This window comes from Daucus carota, chromosome 3 (assembly GCF_001625215.2).
Source record: "Daucus carota subsp. sativus chromosome 3, DH1 v3.0, whole genome shotgun sequence".
NCBI lineage: Eukaryota > Viridiplantae > Streptophyta > Magnoliopsida > Apiales > Apiaceae > Daucus > Daucus carota.
In genome coordinates, this window is record NC_030383.2 from 49,397,104 (window position 1) to 49,407,114 (window position 10,011).

Consider the following 10,011-nt stretch of genomic DNA (forward strand, 5'->3'; position numbering starts at 1 on the left):
CAACCCAAACCCCGGTCTGGACTATGGCAACAGTCCCGAAGGGCTGCTGCCCACCCCCGAAGAACAACAGCAGATGCTATTGAAATGGCGGGAAGAACAGGCTGCTAAAGCCCAATCTTCCAAGACCAAAGAACAAGAAGCTGCCCGACTAGCCAAGAAGAGGGAAGCCGATGAACTGCGGCTGAAGGCCCTCCAGCTACAAAGGGAAGAAATTGAGCTCCAGGAGAGAGCCCTCCGAGAGGCCTTGGAGGCCGAAGGAGATCGAGCACCAGAAGGCGAAGGAAATAAGAAGAGGAATCGGGAAGACCAAGACGGGTCTTCGGACTCCGAGTCGCACTCCGGAGGGCCTCGTCACAGGCATGTCACACCTTCGGATTCCGAAGGGGAGGAAGGCCCCCACGTTAGGGACCGACTCCGCCGAATGGAGAAGGCCATGTTTGGGGACAAGACGTTGACCCATGAGCCAGTGATAGTCGAAGAGATCGAGCAATATCGGCCGCCCCCAGGGAGACAGTTCCCGAAAATGAATGAATTTAACGGGAAGGGCGACCCGATCGATCACTGCGACAAGTACGAGTCCCTTATGACCAGAATGGGGCATTGCGACATCATGCTATGCAAGATGTTCAAAACCTACCTAAAGGGGTCCGCTACGATGTGGTACCGATCCCTGCGTCCAAGATCGGTCAGTTCTTATGATCAGTTGAAACGCAAGTTCTTGAGGCACTACTCCCACTTGTGCCGAAGAGAGAAGGATACAGAGGCCCTTATTCATTGTCAACAGAGACCCAATGAGGAGCTGGGCGATTACTTGGCCAGGTTCAAGGAAGAAGCTGGGATGGTCACCAACCTGGATAAGGTGAAGGCTGCAGGATTCCTGACGGCTGGTCTGGATCCGGTGAAGGGTAAGAAGCTCCGATCATCTTTGTACGATATACCCCCCAAGTCGTTGAATGACATTTACTTACGGGGGGAGAGCATCAGAAGGAAGATGGAGTCCATTGGGGGACATAAGAACGACCGGAAAGATGATCGATACAGTTCCCGTTCGGACGGCAAGTGAAAAAGAAATGATGGTTACCGAGGCAGAAGAGATGAAAGGGATGAGAAGCTGGACAGAGGGGCCGAACGGAGGAGAGATAGAGACAGCACTGCGTTCACTCCTCTGAACACATCTGTCTCCAAGATTCTGAACGAGATTAAGGGGAAACCAGGATTCGTTCGACCACCGAAGATGAAGATCCCAGATTACAAGAAAAACTCTGATAAGTATTGTGACTATCATCGGGACAACGGTCATAATACCGATGAATGCTACCACTTGAAGAAGTTAATAGAAAGGATGGTCAAGGCTGGTGATTTGAACCAGTATGTTAAAGATCTGAGGGATCGTTTGGGTCCCAAAGAAGATAAAGGGAAGGCGCCCGAAGAGGGTGAGAGATACAGAGGCGAGGTCCGAACGATATTTGGAGGAACAATTCTGGACCGAAGTAGCAAGACAGCCAAGAAGAAGTACGCCCGACAGGTCTACAACCTCTATAGCATTAACTCCACCAAACAGTCGTATCCTATAATGTTCTCACAAGAAGACTATGAGGACGTTATGCTGCCGCACGAGGATCCGCTGGTCATTAATCCCGTGATCGGTCAGAACAAGATCTGGAAGGTCCTGGTTGATGGAGGAAGTTCTGTTAACGTCCTCTACTACAACACCTACCAGAAGATGAACCTGGAAGGCAAGCAGATCGATACCTGCTATGAGGCACCTCTCTATGGGTTCGGCAATCAGCCCGTCCCGATTGAAGGTACGATCCACTTGCCCTTGTTACTCGGTAAATCCCCTTATACTGTGGCAAAAGCAGGTCAAGTTCTACGTGGTCCGAGTCGAGAGTCCCTTCAATGCCATCTTGGGGAGACCTGTTCTCACTACTTTTGAAGCTATTGCCTCTATCCCCCACCTCAAGTTGAAGTTTCCGACCGAGAAGGGAGTAGGGGAGATGAGAGGTGATCAAAAGGCCGCTCGGATCATTATGCTGGAGGACTTGGAGAAAGACAAGGATCTAGGCGGCGCCGAAGGAAATAAACGGCGCCGAACCGAAGATGGTCCTGGGGGCAGCGGCCATGCCCTACATATTGAGTTGGAAAAGTTTGGGAATGATCTTTCAAACCCGATAGCCGAACCAGGCACTGAGACCGAAGAGGTGGAGTTATACGCAGGGTGCTCGGGAAAAATGGTTCGGATCGGTAAAGACATGGAATCAGAACTGAAGGAGAAGGTGATTGATGTGGTCCGTCGGTACCATGATGTTTTTGCCTGGGGGCCCGAAGACATGCCGGGGTTGGATGAGTCGATCGCTCGGCACAGGCTAAATGTTCATCCACAGGCTGTGCCAGTTAAGCAGAAAAAGAGGAACTTCGCTGTGGAAAGACAGAAGGTGATTGAGGCCGAAGTGGAGAAGTTACTGGAGGCCAAGTTTATTGAAGAAATTGAGTATCCGGAGTGGTTGGCAAATGTGGTGGTGGTCAAAAAGTCAAACAACAAATGGAGAATGTGTGTCGATTATACCGACCTCAACAAGAACTGCCCGAAGGATCACTACCCTCTGCCGAACATCGATCAGCTGATAGATGCCACATCCGGCTATCAAATACTCAGCTTCTTGGACGCGTTTTCAGGCTATCATCAGATCGCCATGGATGCCGAGGATATTCCCAAGACAACATTCATCACCCCGAAGGGAACCTATGCTTACATCAAGATGCCCTTCGGTCTGAAAAACGCAGGGGCCACTTTTCAAAGGATGGTGAACAAAGTCTTCGCCGATCAGATAGGCCGAAACATGGAGTGCTACGTCGACGACATGATAGTAAAATCCTTGTTTCGGGATCATGCCGATGACCTCAAAGAATGCTTTGAGACCCTAAGACGGAACAACATGAAGCTTAACCCCGCCAAGTGCACCTTCGGGGTTTGTAGTGGCAAGTTCCTAGGGTACATGGTCAGTGCAAGGGGGATCAAAGCGAATCCTGAAAAGATAAAGGCAGTATTAGAAATGGAAGCCCCGAAGACCATTCGGGACATTCAGAAGTTAACTGGGCGACTGGCAGCCTTCCGAAGGTTCATCTCTCGGTCGGCGGAAAAGGCGCTCCCTTTCTTCGAAGTTTTGAAGGGAGCAAAGAATTTTGAGTGGGGGCCGAACTGCATCAAGGCCTTCGAGGAAATAAAGGAATATCTAGTTAAAGCCCCCCTACTGCTGAGGCCCGATCCGAGGGAGACCCTCCAACTGTACTTGGCAGTAAGTGACCGAACCCTTGGTGCGGTCTTAGTGAAGGAACACGAGAAGAACCAACATCCGGTCTTCTATGTGTCTCATATGTTGAGGGATGCAGAAACCCGATACCCGAATGCCGAGAAGTTCGCATATGGGCTGGTCATGGCCTCCCAAAAATTGCGACACTATTTCCAGGGGCGAACGATACAAGTGGTCACCGACCAACCCTTGAAGAAGATCCTCAGCCGACCAGAGGCTTCGGGCAGAGTCGTCGCCTGGTCTGTAGAATTGGGGGAATATGACTTAGAGTATGTTCCCCGAACAGCCATCAAAGCCCAAGCCTTGGTTGACTTCGTGGTGGAGTGCACTTTTTCAGGGCCGAATGATTTGGAGCCGAAAGAACAGCTCATCCGCACTCCAGGAAAGTGGAAGCTGTTTGTAGATGGGTCGGTGGCCGGGTCAAAGTGTGGGGCTGGATTGATCCTTTCTAGTCCCGATGGATTTGAGATTTGTCAAGCCATCCGATTCACTTTCCCTTTGACCAACAATGAGGCCGAATACGAAGCCCTCCTGGCAGGAATGAGTCTAGCAAAAAATCTGGAAGTAAGGCATTTGAGGGCTTTTAGTGACTCCATGCTGGTCGTCAAGCACTTTTCCGGGGAATATGAACAGAAAGAGCCCCGAACGAAGGCTTACGCCGCCAAGGTACGGGAACAAACTCAGTTTTTCGAAACATTTGAATTAAGCGCAATCGGTCGGGAGGACAATGGCCGTGCCGATGCTCTCTCTCGTTTAGCCTCGGCCGAAACACAAAACTTGACGGGGTCCATCTACTTGACGGAAGTAAAAACGCCTTCGGTCGACAAGAAAGCTTGCCTGGAGATCCATCAAGGCATAAATTGGATGACCCCCATCAGAGCCTACTTAGAGAAGGGGTTCTTGCCCTTAGAAAAGAAGGAAGCTCAAAAGATAAAGTACCGAGCAGCTAGCTACACACTGATCGGGGGCCGACTCTTTAGGCGATCAGTCTCTCAGCCCCTGCTCCGATGCTTGGATTCAGAGGAACAACTTCTAGCCCTGGAGACAGTTCACGAAGGGATCTGTGGCGAACACCTGGCCGGCCGATCCCTAGCCCTAAAAATACTCCGACAGGGTTTCTTCTGGCCGACCCTTAGAGAAGATGCAGCCAACTATTCAAAGAAATGCCGACAATGTCAAATCCACAGCAATGTTCCGAAGCAACCCCCAGAAGAAATGACTTCGGTCCTCAGCCCAATACCATTCTCCATGTGGGCCATCGACATAGTGGGAATCCTACCGACCAGCACTCGGCAAGCCAAATACTGCATAGTCGCCATTGACTACATGACGAAGTGGGTCGAAGCCCGACCACTTTCAGCTATCACCGAACAGGCCGCCAAGAAATTCTTCCTGGAGCAGATAATTGTGAGGTTCGGCATACCGATGGTGTGTGTATCCGATAATGGCACTCAGTTTTTTGGGAGGAAGTTCAAAGAGTTCTTGGCCAGCTTCGGCATTCAACAAAGGTTCAGCTCGGTCGGTCATCCCCAAGGAAACGGGGCGATCGAGGCAGCTAACAAGATCTTCTTTCACGGAATTAAGAAGCGCCTTGGAGAAGCAAAGGGACTGTGGGCCGAAGAGCTCCCCTGGGTCCTGTGGGCATACCGAACCACTCCTCGCTCTTCGACAGGAGAAACGCCATTTCGGTTAGCTTATGGGACCGACTCACTTGTTCCAGTCGAGGTTGGCCTGGAATCTTCCCGAACCCCGGTCTTCAATCCCGATACCAATGAATTTGGCCTCCGAGGCAACCTGGATCTCCTAGAAGAAGAAAGTGAAGCCGCCCATCAAAGGAATGTCCGATACCAACAACAAGCATCTCAATATTATGATTCGGGTATCCGAAAACGTTCTTTCAGAGTTGGGGACATGGTTCTCCGAGACTTGGCTACTCCTATGCCGACGAAGCAAGGAAAGCTTGTGCCGAACTGGGAAGGACCTTACACAGTTGTCGAGATCGTTCGGCCGGGCACCTACAAACTAGCAGCTTCGGATGGGAGCCCCATTAAGAATACTTGGCACGCTTCCCAACTCCGGAAATACTATCAGTAAGGCTTCCCGCCTGAACATTTCACTTTCCATTTTACAGTTCTACAGTCATGTAATTATTTGCCTTACGATAAATAAAAGTTCCTATTTCGAATTCTGGATAGTTGTAACTTGTTTAACATTCCGATCGATCCCGTAACTCGGGGCAACCTGATCAAGCTACGGGACCAAAGGAGTTGGCCATGATTAACCTAAATATTTGCACGATTGTTCTTATCTATAACGGGGCCGATCGAATTCCTAACTTACAGATAATAACAATCTCCAAATATTGGGGGAATCAAGAGGCATTGTGCTAAAGCCAGTTTTGAGGCTAAAGATGTACACTTGTAAGTTATGATAACATGTATCGAGATTTTTCGGTCGAAGACATACATCAGAGTTCACCGTATCGAGACTTATCAGTCAGACATACGAAAATGCTAAAATTGTATCGAGGCCGAACGGTCTAAGACATACATAAAAAACTCGTGTAAGGACCGATCGCTCGGCCTAAGAAATACGACACTTAGAACATGTATCGAGACAATTTAGTCGAAGACATACATTATTACGCATCGGAAATAAAAACACGCGTTAAGACAATTCAGTCGAAGACATGCATTAACATTATCGAAGACATACATCAGAAAGAAACACATGTATGAAGATAAACCAAGTATCGAAAGCAAGCCCGAAGGCGAAATTAATTAAAAGCCCGAAGGCGAAATATTTGTACAAAGCCCGAAGGCAGATCGTTCTTACAATAACAGCCTGCAGGCTAACAAATTACAAAAGAAAAGATTACTCCGAGTAATCAGTTTCGGGATCGGAGGAGACAACCAGAGGCTCGTCCGGATCATCACGGCCGACCGGATCAGAAGCGCCTTCGTCCAGAAGTAGCTTGTGATCCAAGCCTTCCTTATGAGCCCGACGAACCGCCTCGTCGTACCCGATCTCGAGGAACCTATCCTCGGTCTTCTCCAGGATTTTCTTCGCCTTCTTCTCCCTTCGGCGAGCGGCTTTCAGGGCCAGGTTCCGACGCTGGACCCTTCTTGTCAGAGTATCAACCTGACCCTTCAGTCGACCTTCCGACTCCCGAAGGTCCTTTATGTCCTGGTGGGCCGCATTCAGCTCGGTCTTCAGAGCCGCCAGGGTGTCTTCAGCAAGATTGGCCCTGATAGTGAGGGCATTGACCCCAGCCATCTGCTTCTGCATGTCCTGGACTTTGTCAGTCACCGCCGCCGCCCAGGGAGAAGCCTGCACAAAAACTAGACAAGTTAAAATCACATCCGAAGGCTATAAAATGAAGGGGCAGAGAACAATGATACTTACCAAGGAAAGGAAACACATGAGCTGCTCACAAGCTTGCAGCGCCGTGGCCGACTCATAGGTTCCCCTGTCGGCCGGGAGAATCTGGGACCTGCAAAGATCTCCAGAAACGTCCTTGATCCGGTCGGGAGCCAGGATCGCTATTGAATCGGTCGACAAGACCGACCATTCGGGAACGTAAGGCCAGACCTCAGAAGAACCATCCGGCCTTGTCCTCTTCCTAGCCACCTCGGGGGCTGGAACCTCTTCGACCACAGAGGTCTTCTCGATCCCTCCTTCCGAGCGACCGACCTCCGGGGTCTTCTCCTTAGCCACATCCGCCCGGACTATGGCACCAACTGTTGTTTCGCCGCGGGCCTTTGCTTCGGCCTCCTTCTTGGCCGCCATGGCCTTCGCCGTCTTCCGCTTCAGGGCTTCGGTCCGAGAAGACACTGCACAAAAGAGCAAGTGTCAAAGCAGTTCACAGATGTAAACGAAACAGTCGAAAAACGAAGGAAATGCCTAGGAGAAACAGGGAAACTACCGTCACTACCCCAAAGAGTAAAGAGCCACTCCTTCTCCCGGCTCGTCGATAGCAAGATTCGGTTCGGCTCCTGGACTTTGCTTAATTTCTCAAAGTCCTCTAGGTCCTTGCCGACCAGATGGGGAGTGGTGATGATCGAGGGGTTGACCTCCCTCCATGTGGAAAACTTGTGGATCGAATGACCCCCCAAATAGAACCACCGCTCATGGGTCCCTTTATTGCTGGAGTTGGTCTCACACCAGTTCGGTCGGCCGGTTTTGCGGCCAATAGTGTAAAAACCATTGCTCTTGGCATTCTTTTTGAAATCATGGTGATTCCAAAAAAGAGCCGGCCGGGGAGACACGCCAGCCATCAGACACCGATGCTGGAATACGTTTATATACGTAAATCCATTCGGGTCCAACTGTCCCAGGGCGATCCCCGTCTGCTTCAGGAGTTTCTTCAGCAGGGGGAGCATCGGGAGCCGAAAGCCGCACTTGAAGGCGTTCTCGGAGATGCCCACGCACCTGTGGCCGTCCTCCGACTCAGGAGTCTGATAGATGCAGTCATTCGCGATGGCCGGGTAAATATCCCACGACCGATGAATCTGGTATTTTATCCGAAACGTCTTCAGATCCGCTTCGGTCAGTAGAGAAGGAAAGTTGGCCATAGGGAACTTCAGCGCATCGCTGAAGTGATCCGCAGCCGAGTAAGAGGTCCCCACAACGTCACCCGACCGATCCATTTGCCTGCAAACGAGAGAAGGCAAACATAAGCCATGTACTCAGAAAGAAAGAAGAAAAGAAAAAGAGGTGAGCCCGAGTACAGAGGGCCTAATCGGGTCGGGCCGACGGGGCTTAAACAAAACCTAACCCTAGAAAACTAAACCAAGCGACAAGACAACACATGAAGAAAGCAGCAAACGGGGAGGAAAAAACGACGGCAAGGCTCGAGTTGAAAACTCGAGAACCGCCGGACAACCCCAACCGCAATTCTAATCTACGACAACTCAGCAAGATGGCATTACAATATAGACAAAACAACAAAAGTCGAAAACTACCAGGAACCAGCAAAAAACAACAAACCGGCGAGAAACTCCCGTCGGGAACAGAGTACAAGAATCGATAAAATCCGGCAAGCATTTTTAAAGCATAAAGACAGCAAGATAAATCGCTAAAGAAAGGAAGACTTACTCGTTGGAAAGAGGAAGAAAACGGTTGCAGGGAAAGGAACAATGAGCACCGCCGGTTGCCGAGTTGCGCCGGAGAAAGTAGGAAGAAAATAAGGAGAAGTTTGAGAAGAGAGTTTGGGAATATAAAAAGAAACTGGTGGTAATGATTCATATTTATAGCCTCTCGTGAAAAGGCGCGCCCTATTAATGGCACCCTTTGGAATGCACGGCCCAGATTCGACGCAAATCTCGAGGTAACGTCATCCAGCACTCAAACGACGCCCTACGCCTTTCGGACCGGACGCTTTGAAATCATACCGAAGCACCTGTCGATCTCCCGGCCTAACGCCTCACCCGATCGGTCGGTAAGACAAACTCAGACTTCGGCCGCGTTTGCAACCCGACCGAAGCCTGGGGACATGTTGGGTTATAAGCCTCTCAGCCCAACTCACCAAGGCCCAAAAGAGGCCCAGTCCATCATTTGAACTCCAACGTCACTATTGCAACGGTCGCGTGAGAGAATCCCGCCTCCTTTACTCGCCATCATTTCCCTCCCGCATCGGGCGGGAGCGTTACAAACTCAGGCTCATCTCCCTCCTATATAAAGTGGGTAAATTAAGGGTAAAGGACACATTCACATACATATACACTTTTACATACATACACGCTTGCAGTTCTCTAAACCCCTCTTGAGCCACTAACTTATTCTCACGCCGGAGGTGAATCGGGGGGACAATCCCTCGCATTCTTCTCTGTTTCAGGTCATATTCAGGCTTTGGCATCCGGCAGAACTTTAGCTCCAACAAGATCCATATTTCACTTGAACTGAAAGAAATGCATGATTCGCTAATAACATGTCTGCCCCGCATATACAACTGATACTTGATACTTGATAGTATGAGTCAAGAACACACGACAAATCTGCATAACGAGTGACAACCGAAAATACGATCTCTGGGAGGTCGGCCTTGAAAGGCACAAATTAGCTAGGCCGATTGGCCGAAAATCATTCGGACGAGATTTTTATACAAGCCCACAGTTTGAGTCCACAGAAGGACCCATTCACAAAGACGTTGCCCACCAAATACCAACAGCTCTAATTAAATATTATATTAATATAAATTTCTTATTTATTTGAATTTTAAGGCATGATAAGAATTTTATAGATTTATTTCATATTTTTTTTTTTGATTTTTAAAAATTAAAATTGTTAGTGATATAATTCTGTTGATGGGATAACAGTTACATTATATATTCTAATCAACATAGACATATTTTCATACTTATAATGTTTCAATGAATGGTAAAAGATGACAATTTTATCCGATCTAATGGATACCTGACCGGTTCCGATTCGTTTGGATTTTTCGGAATCCGATTTTTTGAATTTGAATCTAGATCTGAATTTGGATTTTACAAAAATCAAACATATCCGACGCATTGTCATCCCTGATTAAAGATGGTTTCGCTTATTAACGAAGGATAGATTCTAGGAGAAGTCTAATGAATCATGTGGAAGGAGGTTTCACGTATTAATAAATGATATAGATTCTAAAGATAGTCTAGTACATCACATGAATAATACTTCCTCCATCCCATTTTAAGTGTCATGTTTGACTTTAGAA

General features: G+C 48.8%; 1 protein-coding gene across 1 annotated transcript; it reads left to right on the top strand.

Annotated features, from left to right (window-relative positions):
* The first annotated feature begins 1,234 nt into the window (after window positions 1-1,234).
* LOC108212620 (uncharacterized) lies at window positions 1,235-5,405 on the top strand. Its single transcript, XM_017384343.2, has 2 exons — window positions 1,235-1,762; window positions 1,863-5,405. The coding sequence occupies exons 1-2, from the start codon at window positions 1,235-1,237 to the stop codon at window positions 5,403-5,405; spliced, it is 4,071 nt and encodes a 1,356-aa protein (XP_017239832.2).
* The last annotated feature ends 4,606 nt before the right edge of the window (window positions 5,406-10,011 follow it).

Bases quoted from the DNA above. Each gene is read 5' to 3' on its own strand.
- LOC108212620 (XM_017384343.2), top strand. From the start codon at position 1,235: ATGAAGATCCCAGATTACAAGAAAAACTCTGATAAGTATTGTGACTAT. The intron at 1,763-1,862 runs GCACCTCTCTAT...TGGCAAAAGCAG, and splicing joins AGATCGATACCTGCTATGAG to GTCAAGTTCTACGTGGTCCG.